This window comes from Mobula hypostoma, chromosome 13, assembly GCF_963921235.1.
Source record: "Mobula hypostoma chromosome 13, sMobHyp1.1, whole genome shotgun sequence".
NCBI classification, from domain to species: domain Eukaryota; kingdom Metazoa; phylum Chordata; class Chondrichthyes; order Myliobatiformes; family Myliobatidae; genus Mobula; species Mobula hypostoma.
Genome location: NC_086109.1, coordinates 12,569,061 through 12,582,545, shown reverse-complemented (window position 1 = coordinate 12,582,545; position 13,485 = coordinate 12,569,061). Strand labels below are relative to the sequence as shown.

Sequence of the window (13,485 nt, the reverse complement as noted above, 5' to 3'; positions counted from 1 at the left end):
TAATTATTTTATCATTATTGATACATGGTTATTAATTCCAGAATTAAATAATAAATTGTATTTGAATTATCAATGTCCCCTCATGGAATTTGAAATCACATCTGGACTTCCTGATGCAAAATTGGTCCGACCACTGTTGTAAAATACTCAAACTCAGGAAGCGCATATCAGAACAGGCCATCAAAATAGATTTTTTAAAATGTGGAAGGGCCTTCAATCTCATGCCACTTGTCAAAATAAAACAAAGGGAATGTCTATTTTTTATTAAATTTAATATTTTATTTATCTAAGAAGACATTGTGTCAGATACTAATGATAGATATTTAATTGTCAAAGGAACAATTTGTAATAGAAAATTTGTCCTGGTTAATCTGTATGGATCTAATGTAGATGATCCTTCTTTTTTTAAAAAATGTATTTGGTTTATTGCCAGATTTAAACGAATATATGTTATTAATGAGTGGTGATTTTAACTGTTGTTTAAATCCTTTGATTGACAAGAGTTCAACCAATCAGCAGCTTCCAAGTTGTTCGGCATCACTATTAACTCTTCTTTAATCAATTATGGTTTGATCAAAATCTGGAGACATCTACATCCTAATGACAGAGATTATTCCTTTTATTCACATGTTCACAAAAAAATTCGAGAATTGATTATTTTATAGCTGATTTCCAATTTTTGTCCAAAGTCCAGAAATATGAATATGTCGCTATCGTCGTTTCGGATCATGCGCCTTTAAGCTTAGCTTTTGAATTGAATGATGTCAGTATTGTAAACTTGCATTAGTGTTTTCCAGAAAATTTATTACAAAGTTCAGACTTTGTCAAATTTATTGAGACTCAGAAAAGACTTTTTACCTTTTTAACAATATGGGAAATGTGTCGAAATTGATTATATGGGATACATTTAAAGCATATTTGCGTGGTCAGATAATCTCCTATTTAGCTAAGGTTAAGAAACTAGAGTTACTAGACTCTAGAGAAACTAGACAAAAACAGAGTTAGATAAGATTTCAAAACAAATTAAAGACTTGGATAATATTTATGCAATCTCTCCTAACATTGATTTATTTAAACAAATGGTTGAACTTCAATCACAATATAATTTACTATTAACTTATCCTATTGAAAGAAATCTGCTTAAATTGAAAAGTCAATTTTATGTGTTTGGAGGTAAAAATAATATGCTATTAGCATCCCAATTAAAGGCAGCTAGAGCTAAAAGACAAATTTTAAAAATTCATAAGGGAGACAGTAGTTTAGCTTGTAATTATGAAGACATTAATAAAATTTTTCAAGACTGTTACATTGAACTTTATAAATCTCAGTTTCCAGCTGATCCTTCTAAAATGAATGCCCTTTTACAAAAGATTGATTTTCCTAGAATATCTGTTGAAGATCAACAAACTCTTGATACTCCTATTACTGAAAAAGAAATTCAGAAAGCTATTCTTTCAATACAATCTGGTAAAGCTCCTGGATTGGATGTTTTTTCTGTAGGATTTTATAAAAAAATTGAAAAATTGCTTCCTCCATATATGTCAGAAAAGCTTAAAGATTCTTTTTTGTTAGGAGAGTTACCTCCCATATTTTATGAAGCTTCTACTTCTTTAATTTAAAGGAAGATAAAGACCCTACTGACTGCGCTACATATAGACCCATTTCATTATTAAATGTGGATGCTAAAATTCTTTCGAAAGTAATAGCTAATCGACTGGAGAATATTCTAGCTAAAATTATCTCTCAGGACCAAACAAGTTTTGTAAAGAGCCGTTATTCCTTCTCTAATACTTAGAGACTGTTAAATGTCATATCCTTATCCTTTTCTAAGACTCCCCAATGTGTTGTTTCTCTTGATGCTGGAAAGGCATTTGATAGAGTTGAATGGAAATACTTATTTAACGTTTTAGAGAAATTCAGCTTTGGTACTCATTTTAATAAGTGGATTAGAGTGATATATAAAAGCCCTATTGCTACTGTTATTACTAATAATTGCAGATCTCCTTTTATTCAACTTTCGCAGGGTACAAGACAAAAATGTACGCTAAGTCCCCTGTTATTTAATTTGTTGTTGGAACCCTTGGCCATTGCACTTCGTGAAGCTAAAGATATCCATAGAATTTCCTTTCTTTCTTTTTAAATCTTTTTATTAATTTTTCAAAATTACAAACTCAATAACAAAGTTGGTACAAAGAGATTGGAAAAATGTTCATCAACGTACATAAAATGAATTTTAAGTAACAGAGATATAAAAGACTTCCAAACTCGTAATGAGATGAAACATTAAAAAAGAAATAAAAAGAAAAAAAATATATAAACGAAAAAAAACCCAAAAGAAAAAAAGAAAAAAACCCCCAAGAAGAAAAAAAAACAAAACAGGGCTAGACCAACAGCTTATATCGGATATGTTCAATAATGTCGTTAACTCCGCTCCTCTCATCATATAATTTAAATTTAGAAAAAAGTTTAAATTTAGAAAAAAGAGAATTTCCATAAATGGGACTATTCATAAGATATCCTTTTATGCAGATGATCTCTTAGTTTATGTTCCAAATTCTGAAGAATGCATTCCTAGTTTATTGAAATTATTAAATGAATTTGGAAAGTTTTGGGATGTAAACTAAACCTTCATAAAAGTGAATTATTTCTTCTAAATGATTTTGCTTCTATATATGATGACATTCCTTTTAAAGTTACGGACTCTTTTAAATATTTAGGTCTTATTATCAGTAAAAATTACAGGGACTTTTATGGAGCTAATTTGGTTCCTTTAGTGGATTTTATGAAGCAATTATTTTGTAGATGGAACCCACTTACACTTTTGTTAACTGGCCAAATTTGGTACCAGTTTCGTAATTTTTTTAATCTCAGAAAATTTAACCTTCTTAGTTTAATTTATCAAAATTATTTATTTAAACCTTCACTAAGTGATCCTACCTTTTTTCTTTGGAGGAATAAGGGAGTCTATCCCTTCATGGATCTGTTCCAAAAAGGCCGATTGATGTCTTTTGAGAAATTAGTAACTAAACACTCTCTCTCGTTCTCACATTTATTGCAATATCTTCAGGTCAGACATTTCTTACAAGAATATTTAAGTAGTTTTCCATATATACAGGATTCTGACCTGTTAGACATTATTTTAAAAGTGAATCCTTTAGTGAAACGTTTTATTGGGAAAACTTATTATTTACTATTACAACAGTACAATTATCCTTCACCTAAGATTAAGCAAGATTAGGAGAGAGGGCTTAACATGACCTTGATAACAGAGGATTGGTTGCGAATTTTGAAGTTGGTTAAGTCTTCTTCGATTTGTGCCAGTCACTCTTTAATTCAATTTAAAATTGTACATCGTTACTATTTGACGAAGGAGAGACTGTATAAAATATTTCCTAATGTTGATAATCAGTGTGATAGATGTAAAACTGAGAGAGCCATATTGACACATATGTTTTCGTTATGTTCTATATTGAAACAGTTTTGGAAATCTATTTTCTCTACAATTTCTAAAGCTTTAAAAAATAATTTACAATCTAATAAATTGACAGTTTTGTTCGGTATAATCCCTCAATATATTCATTGTACTTCAATATCAGACTAACATGTAATTGCATTTGTTACATTATTGGCCAGAAGGGCTATTTTATTGAAATGGAAAGATGCCCCTGCTCCCACTTTGATACAATGGTTCTCTCAGGTGATGCTATGTCTTAGTTTGGAGAAAATCAGAAGTCAAACTTTTGATCCTCGATTTGACTTTGAGAAAAGGTGGAGTTCTTTTGCCCACTACCATCATCTGATTTGAGTTAATTTAGATGGTTTCCTTCTGATTCTTGTTTAAATGGATTTGAGTTGGCGGATTGATGTTTTTCTTTTATGGAAGCTTGTATGGCGTATAGCTCTGGGGTCGTGCTCCCAATGGGGATTTTTTTCGGGTTTTTTGTTAGCAGGGTTTTTTTGTTTTAGTTAGTAGGGGTTCTTTTTCCCTTCTTTCTTTTTTCCAAAAACAAAATAGTTTTAACACTTGATTTTTTCTTCTTATTATTGATATATTGTTTAGCTTTGCTAATCAGTTATTTGTTAATTTAATTCCTCATTTTACATATTGACATGTTGACTTGAGTACTTTAATGTATTTTTTTTGTTAATCTTCAATAATAATTATTCAAAAGATTTTAAAATGAAAATATTCAAACAACTCATTGAAGGATACTTGGCAGGAACAAAATATGGACTGAATTTGGAACAGATTCCAAGGCAACTGGACCATCCCTGTAGAAGGAGCATGTGGTATCCATGCGTAAAATCAGGGATTTCTGTGACCGCTGGCACCACAGGGGCTGCAGAGTGTTCTGGATGTGAAATATTGCAGTATTGTAATAAACCTCTGTAGGCGTGGGAGAACTCAGGGCTTTACACAGTACCTACTTGTCCTTCGACCCAGCCTCACAGATTCTCCAAGTCTGAGACTGACGAACAGTCCTTTCTCCTGTGATCTCTCAGGCAGTGGTCACAGTAATTGTCTGTAGGTAGGTCTAGCCCTCCCCTCCCAGTATTTGCAGTGGCATGAAAGTTCGCCTGCCCGCCTGAGACAATCCCAAATAAAATACGCTAGAGGGGCATAATACCTGCAGGAAAGATATCAATAAGATTGTGAGGGAGCAGAGAAAGTTTCCAAGGATGTTGCCTAGACTTGAGGACCTGAGTTATAGGGAAAGGTTGAATAGGTTAGGATTTTATTACCTAGAGTGTAGAAGAATGAGGGAAGATTTGATTAAGGTATACAAAATTATGAGGGATATAGATAAGGTGAAGGCAAGCAGGTTTTTCCCACTAAGGTTGGGTGAGACCAGAACTAGAGGTAAAGGGTGAAAGGTGAAGTGTCAGGAACTTGAGGGGGAACTTCTTCATTGCTGGTCAGAGAGTGGAGCAAGCTGCCAGAGCAAGTGGTGGATGCATGTTCGATTTCAACATTCAAGATTAGTTTGGATAAGTACGTGGATGAGCTCTGGTCCAGGTGCAGGTTAATGGGATTAGGCAGAATAATAGTTTGGCATGGACTAAACTGATCTAAGGGTCTGTTTCTGTGCTGTAGTGCCCTATGACTCTGTGACTATGGTCTGGGTTAATTGAAAGTTAGCATCCACTGCACTGCCACACTCCTTACCAGAACGTTAGCTGGGAGTTCCACTTGGGTCTCTGGAGTAGAAAGTGACCCTAGAATTTCTGCAGCCAGCATAGTCGCAGCACCGACAGCACCAAAATCATTAACTGTGAGGTCATCAGACATATCCTAGGACATGACCTGCAGCTCTTTTTGAAATTATTTTCTTAGTATATTTGTTTGTATTAAATAGCTTCTTTTACCCCACATCTGAGACTATCCCCTTCAGTTTCAGGTGCATTTTGGGCAGAGAAATATGTAAGAGGAGTTGTGGGAAGAACAGTCACAATCGATTGTCACTATGAAGCAATGTACCTCTTTCACACAAAATTTTGGTGCATTGGATTCAACCACCCATGTTCAACTGTAGTGGAAACACATGGGCACCCAGAACGGAGTGAAAGAGTGTCAATCACAGATAACCGGATACGAGGAGTGTTTACCGTTACTATGGAGGATCTTCACCCTGGAGATACAGGATGGTACAGTTGTGGAATTACAACATCTGGCGACAATCCACTGTTTGGAGTATATCTACTGGTATCTGACGGTCAGTTTGTTAGTGATTGCCCTTGTGTCTTCATTAAATAAATGTTTGATCTGTGTTTCCTCTGGAAAGAGTCAGAACAAACGATGACTGGGGAAGATAATGCACAGGTGTCCCTGCCAATTGGGGAGATGTTGCTCTCATGGCTGAGGGTCATCATCATATTAATAAAGACAATCTTCTCCTCCTCCTCCTCCTCTTCCTCCTATTTCTGCTCCTCCTCCTCGCCAACACAAGAGTACAAGATCTTTTTTCAGTCCTTGTCCATCCCTTGCTGCCTCCATGTTAATATCAGTGCCAAGTGTTTTCCTTCCTGCTACAGGTCTCCAAACACAGTCATAATTACATTTTCTATCAAGAGCCATCAACGTATTCAAGACATCTGAGAAATTGATGCTTTTTTAAGTTTTCAGATGCTCATCCAGTGTCTAAATATTTGATTCTTTCCCACAGAACCCGTGTCTGTTCCAGTGCTCGGATTTCTGTCGCCAGCAAATGTTTCACGTCTCGGGGGCTCAGTGACAGTGTCCTGTGAGTCTGTGCAGGGATCCCTTCCCATTCAGTACACATGGTATGAAAACAATTCATCTGGGCATTCAAAGATCTCAGATACTAATAAACTGGATCTACATTGTCAATCCTTCAAACATCAACGTCATCAATATTACTGCACAGCCTCAAATTGGCATGGAGCAAAATCCAGTGAAATGGTCAACGTGACCATCTTCAACAATGGAGAGAACTGCAGTTATGTGACAGAAATCAATGGCACTAGTAAGTGTTTTTTTTTTGGGGGGAGGACGCATTTAATTACACTCAGTGGCCACTTTATTTCACATATTTATACTGCAATTCATTAATGCAAATATCGAATCAGCAAATCATGTGACAGCAATTCAATGCATAAACTCGTGGTGACATGGTCAAGAGGTTCAATTGTTGTTCAGACCAAAGATCAAAACGGGGGAAAAATGTGATCTCGGTGACAATGACCATGGAATAGGTTTAATTCACAAGGACATTGCTGGGTCATGAGGACCTGAGTGATAGAAACAGGATGGATAAGTTAGAAGTTTATTCCTTCAACACACATAAAAGTTGCTGGTGAACGCAGCAGGCCAGGCAGCATCTCTAGGAAGAGGTGCAGTCGACGTTTCAGGCCGAGACCCTTTATTCCTTGGAGTGTTGAAGAGTCAGAGAAAATTTGATAGAGGTATGCAAAATTATAAAGGGTAAAACCAAACAGACTTTTTTTCCACTGAGGTTGGGTGGGACAAGAACTGTAGGTCATGTGTTAAAGCCATTACTTCCTTCAAAGCAAAACCTAACATCATGAATGGCAGTGATGCTTCAATCCCAGATGAACTCAACACCTTTTATGCATGCTTTGAAAGGGAGAATAAAACTACAACTATGATGATTCCTGCAGCATCTAGTGATATTGTAATCTGCGTCTCTGTCTGCTGTTTTCATGGCTGCGTGGCTAAGCACAACTCAACTGCCGTCTATAAATTTGCTGATGATAGAATTATTGTTGGCAGAATTTCAGATGGTGACAAGGAGGCGTACAGGAATGGGGTAGATCAGCTGGTCTAGTGACGTTGCAGCAACAACCTTGCTCTCAATGTCAGTAAGATCAAAGAATTGATTGTGGACTTCAGAAAGGGTAAGACAATGGAACACATACCAGTCCTCATCGAGGGACTAGAAGTGGAAAGAGTGAGAAACTTCATGTTCTTGGGTGTGAACATACCTGAGGGTCAATCCTGGGCCCAACATATTGATGCAGCTACAAAAAAAGTCACGGCAGTGGCCATATTTCCTTAGGAGTTTGAAGAGATTTGGTATGTCACCAAAGACACTGGTAAGCTTCTAAGGATGTACTGTGGACAGCATTCTCACTGGCTGCGAAACATTCTGGTAACGGGGTGGGGGGGGGATGGGTCCACTGCACAGAATCAAAATAATCTGCAGAAAGCTGTGAACTCAGTCAAATCCAACATGGGTACAGGCCTCCATAGTATCCAGGACATCTTCAAGGAGCAATGCCTCAAAAAGGTGGCACCCATTAAACCAAACATCACTTACTGCGCTCACACCATTGACACACAAGGATTACACAAGTGTGCAGAGAAAACTCAAGTGGTGGTGGATGCCCCAAAGGCAAAATATGTGTCACAATTGCAGTCCTTCTTAGGATTTGTCAATTACCATAACAGGTTCCTGCCATGTCTGGCTACTGTGCGCCACTGCTTAAGCTCATTTCTGCAGATCAGAAAGGAATGGCAATGGACAAAGCAGTGTGAGGTTGCTTTCAAAACGGGAAAGAGAATGGTGACTCTGTAGGAAACTGTACTCACATGTTATGATCCACATCGTCCAGTGAAGCTTTCCTGTGACACTTCTCTCTATGGCATAGGTGCAATCTTTCACGTTATGAGTGAAGGAAGTGAATGCCCCATAGCCTTTGAATCACATTTCCTTACCTCTGCAGAGAAAAATTATGCTCAGTTTGACAGAGAGGAATTGAGACTGGTTTGGGCATAAAATGTTTCAACCAGTACTTGTATGGGAGAGAATTTATCCTTGTACTGATCATCAAACAATTGTTACTGATCTGACAGTATAAAAGTATAAGAGAAGTATAACATAGCAAAGACGAGTGGGAAGCCGGAGGATTGGGAAACTTTTAACAAGCAACAGAAGGTAACTAAAAAGGCAATACACGGAGAAAAAATGAGGTACGAAGGTAAACTAGCCGAGAATATAAAGGAGGATAGTAAAAACTCCTTTAGGTATGTGAAACGGAAAAAAAATAGTTAAGACCAAAATTGGGCCCTTGAAGACAGAAGCAGGTGAATTTATTATGGGGAACAAGGAAATGGTAGACAAGTTGAACAGGTACTTTGGATCTGTTTTCACCAGGGAAGACACAAACAATCTCCCAGATATAATAGTGGCCAAAGGACCTAGGGTAATGGATGAACTGAAGGAAATTTATATTATGCAGGAAATGGTGTTGGGTAGACTGCTGGGTCTGAAGGCCGATAAGTCCCCGGGACCTGATGGTCTGCATCCCAGGGTACTTAAGGAGGTGGCTTTAGAAATCGTGGACGCATTGGTAATCATTTTCCAATGTTCTATAGATTCAGGATCAGTTCCTGGGGATTGGAGGGTGGCTAATGTTGTCCCTCTCTTCAAGAAGGGAGGAAGAGAGAAAACAGGGAATTATAGACCAGTTAGCCTGACGTCGGTGGTGGTAAAGATGCTGGAGTCAATTATAAAAGATGAAATTATGACACATCGGGATAGCAGTAACAGGATCGGTCCAAGTCAGCATGGATTTACGAAGGGAAAATCGTGCTTGACTAATCTTCTGGAATTTTTTGAGGATGTAACTATGAAAATGGACAAGGGAGAGCAAGTGGATGTAGTGTACCCGGACTTTCAGAAAGCCTTTGATAAAGTCCCACATAGGAGATTAGTGGGCAAAATTAGGGCACATGGTATTGGGGGCAGAGTACTGACATGGATTGAAAATTGGCTGGCTGACAGAAAACAAAGAGTAGCGATTAATGGGTCCCTTTCGGAATGGTAGGCGGTGACCAGTGGGGTACCGCAGGGTTCAGTGCTGGGACCGCAGCTGTTTACAATATATATTAATGATTTAGATGAGGGAGTTAAAAGTAACATTAGCAAATTTGCCGATGACACAGAGCTGGGTGGCAGTGTGAAATGTGAGGAGGATGTTATAAGAATGCAGGGTGACTTGGACAGGCTGGGTGAGTGGGCAGATGCATGGCAGATGCAGTTTAATGTGGATAAATGTGAGGTTATCCACTTTGGTGGTAAGAACAGGAAGGCAGATTATTATCTACATGGAGTCAAGTTAGGAAAAGGGGAAGTACAACGAGATCTAGGTGTTCATGTACATCAGTCACTGAAAGCAAGCATGCAAGTACAGCAGGCAGTGAAGAAAGCTAATGGCATGCTAGCCTTCATAACAAGGGGAATTGAGTATCAGAGCAAAGAGGTCCTTCTGCAGCTGCACAGGGCCCTGGTGAGACCACACCTGGAGTACTGTGGGCAGTTTTGGTCTCCAAATTTGAGGAAGGACATTCTTGCTATTGAGGGAGTGCAGCGTAGGTTCACAAGGTTAATTCCCGGGATGGCGGGATTGTCAAATGTTGAAAGATTGAAGCGACTGGGCTTGTATACTCTGGAATTTAGAAGGCTGAGAGGGGATATTATTGAAACATATAAGATTATTAAGGGATTGGACACGCTGGAGGCAGGGAGCATGTTCCCGCTGATGGGTGAGTCCAGAACCAGAGGCCACAGTTTAAGAATAAGGGGTAGGCCATTTAGAATGGAGCTGGGGAAAAATTTTTTCACCCAGAGAGTGGTGGATATATGGAATGCTCTGCCCCAGAAGGCTGTGGAGGCCAAGTCTCTGGATGCTTTCAAAAAAGAGATAGATAGAGCTCTTAAAGATAGCGGAATCAAAGGTTATGGGGATAAGGGAGAAACTGGATACTAATTGTGGATGATCAGCCATGATCACAGTGAATGGCGGTGCTGGCTCAAAGGGCCGAATGGCCTACGCCTGCACCTATTGTCGATTGTCTACTGTCTATTGTCAAACACTGGTGTCCATTATCAATCCACAGAAGGGTGTTCCACAAACATCAGCAGCATGAATGTAGAGAGGGTCTCTGTTTCTTGGAGGACTCAATTACAAGACTGAATTCAGGAGCACAATTAAAAATGGAAATGCTGATGGATTGTCCTATTTACTGCTGGAAAAGGAAATACTGGAATATTTACAAAGTAGGACACTCCTCGATGTATTCTCCCTTAAGCAAATTGAAAGTCTCCCTATTGTGGCAGAGATGATCCAAAGGAAAACCAAAAAAAAATTCCCCCACACTGTCTCAGGTCTACATGGCCACCCAAAATGGCTGAAATGTGCAGCAGGATCTCCAGTTCCTTTTTTATACTAGCACTGGGATGAACTTGCCCTTGACAGGGGTTGCCTTAGTGGGTATTGAGAGTACCATCGAAGTTGAGAGCTAAAGTGTTAGACTAGCCATATGCTAGTCATCTAGGTGAAGTCAAAATGAAAGCGTTAGCTCTAAGTTTTGTTTGGTAGTCTGGGAAAGAACATTAGACTGAGCAGGTTGCCATGCACTCTCTGGGATGCCAGCATGCCCAAAAGATGCCAAGAGCAGCCCCTCTGCCTTCCTGGGAATGGCCTGCATAGGACTAAAGAGGATCCATGTGGAGTTTGCCGAACCATTCATGAGCACAGATTTCTTTGTAGTAGTGGATGCAGCTACAAAGTGGCCAGAAATGTTCCCAATAGTTTCCACTACAGCCTTGCACACTGTTGATGTGTTCAGAAGCCTCTTCTCAAGGAATGGTGTTCCAGAACACCAAGTCAGTGACAATGGACTACAGTTTGTGGCAATCATTCCTGAAAATGAATGGAACGACACATATTACATCTGGACCATACCACCAAGCTACAAATGGCTTGTGGAAATGTTTGTCCAGAGTCTAAAGAAGGCACTTCGAGAAACGTCAGTAAAATACACCACACTGACACTGAATCAGAAGCTTGCTAGTAGCACACCTCATAGCCAACAACTCACCAGCTGTGCTGCTCCTGGGTCATTACTTGTGCTCACACTTGGTTCTCCTCAAACCCATTCTCAGAAGGAGTATGCAGGCCAAACAACGAAGAGAAATTGCAGGTCCTGAGATTGTTACACAGCCGTAAATCTCACCTGACAAGCAGAGTAATCCTCCTCGTCAGGAAAGACGTTATCTCACAAGAGTATGAAATTGTGCATAGCAATTAAATCTTTAGGCCTGAATGGAACAGTTTAAAATTTACAATGCTCTGGATATCTGTATATAGTAGTTGTATTAAATAGTATGTTGTGTAGAGAGTTGAGATGCATTCTCTATTGATTTTCAGTTTATAGCGAAGCAGGGAAGAGGGTTATGCATTTAATATTTCAGTGATATTGTAAATATACTGTTTGTTGAAGCATTCTTGTTCATTTAAATAATTCACCATGGGTTATATGTAAAATTACATGAATTGCATACGTCATGACGTGACCACCTGATATGTGCACGCCTCACTTAAAGTGAAGAACAACTAAGACTCATAGCTCTTAGCTCTCTTGTTTTCCTTTGAATTACCTTAATGTTTACTGAGATACAAAACAGAACAGGGAGGGTTTAAACTAATTTGGCAGGAGGATGTGAACTGGACAGATAGGGCTCTTGGTTTACAAGCAGAAGTATTAGTTAGACTTTCTGACAGTTAGACCGTCAGAAAGGACTGGCAGATGGTAGGACAAAATTGTAGTCAGTGGGATGAGTTGTATTGTAAAAGGGGGATAAAATTGAAAAGGGTGACAGATTAAGGACTGAAGGTGTTATATTTGAATGAATGTACTATAGGCAATAAGGTAGATGATCTTGTAGCACAGTTAGAGTTTGGCGGGTATGACATTATGGGCATCACTGAGTCGTGGCTGAAAGAAGGAGTTGGAAGCTTAACATCCAAGGATACACATTGTATCTAAAGGACAGGCAGGTAGGCAGAGGGCTTGGCGTGGCTCTGTTGGCAAAAAAGAGGTGGCATAGAATCGGAACATGTAGAATCTTTGTGCCTAGAGTTAAGAAACCGCAAAGGTAAAAAGACCCTGATGTGAATTATATACAGGCCTCTGAACAGTAGCCAAGATGTGGAATAAAAATTACAATGGGAGATAGAAAAGGCATGTCAAAAAGTGAATGTTACCATAGTCATGGGGGATTTCAATACGCAGGCCAATTGGAAAAATCCAGTTGGTGTTGGTTGCCAAGAAAGAGAATTTGTAGAATGCCAATGAGATGGCTTTTCAGAGCAGTTTGTGGTTGAGCCTGATAGTGGAAAAGCAATTCTGGACATTTCTCTCTCCCAATTTCCTTCTTTAAACTTCCTTTATCTTTTCCCCTTTCTGCATTTCTCTCTGCTCTTATCTTAAACTTCCTTCCTGCCATTCTAATGTAACCTCTCTCGCCAAAGTTCATCTCCCCACATGCCCACTGATCCAAGTCCGCCATGGTAGTGTAGTGATTAGTATGATGCTATTACAGCCTGGGGCGTCGGAGTTTGGGGTTCAGTTCTGGCATCCTCTGTAAGAAAATTTGTACATTCTTCCAGTGAGAAGTTGGGTTTCCTCCCACAGTCCAACGACGTAGTGGTTAGCAGGTTAATTGATCATTGTAAATTGCCATGTAATTAGGATAAGCTTAAAAAGGTGGGTTGCTGGATGGAATGGCTCATATTGGTAGAAGGATGGATAGATAGGTAGATTCATTAACCATTCCAGTAATGGCTTTCTATGGTGTACAAACCACTTCTCTTCGAGAACAGACCTCCCCTCCCCAGATGTATTCTGATTCATTCCCTTTTGTCGTATTCCCCAGACAATGAGTGTCCCCATCTTTCCTTGTTCTTGTACTGACCACCATGTCACATTAACACTAGTTCTTGGCTGAGGTGCTCTTCAATTATTCACCTTTAACAACCTGAATTTTTCCTGCATTACCTCAGTTCTCTTCCTCTTCTTGTCCTTGGCTGCATGCACTATGTTCACCTTCCTTCTGAAGATCCTGCTGCAGGAAATGTTGCCAACGATAAAGCTGGTGAGACAATTTTCTTTCCGCCGTCACTGTGGTGATGCTGGAGGTTGAGAATGTCAAATTCAAG

The 13,485-nt window shown here is 39.1% G+C and overlaps 2 protein-coding genes across 2 annotated transcripts in view; one reads left to right on the top strand and one right to left on the bottom strand.

The window, feature by feature from the left end:
• The window catches only part of LOC134355857 (uncharacterized), a 545,005-nt gene that overhangs the window by 144,118 nt on the left and 387,402 nt on the right, over window positions 1-13,485 (bottom strand). The gene's annotated exons all lie outside the window — the stretch shown is intronic.
• LOC134355435 (uncharacterized) overlaps window positions 1-13,485 on the top strand; it is a 68,521-nt gene that overhangs the window by 1,608 nt on the left and 53,428 nt on the right. The window contains exons 2-3 of the mRNA XM_063065304.1: window positions 5,394-5,714; window positions 6,165-6,485. Coding sequence (XP_062921374.1) covers window positions 5,394-5,714; window positions 6,165-6,485 — 642 coding nt within the window. The remainder of the gene's footprint in view (window positions 1-5,393; window positions 5,715-6,164; window positions 6,486-13,485) is intronic.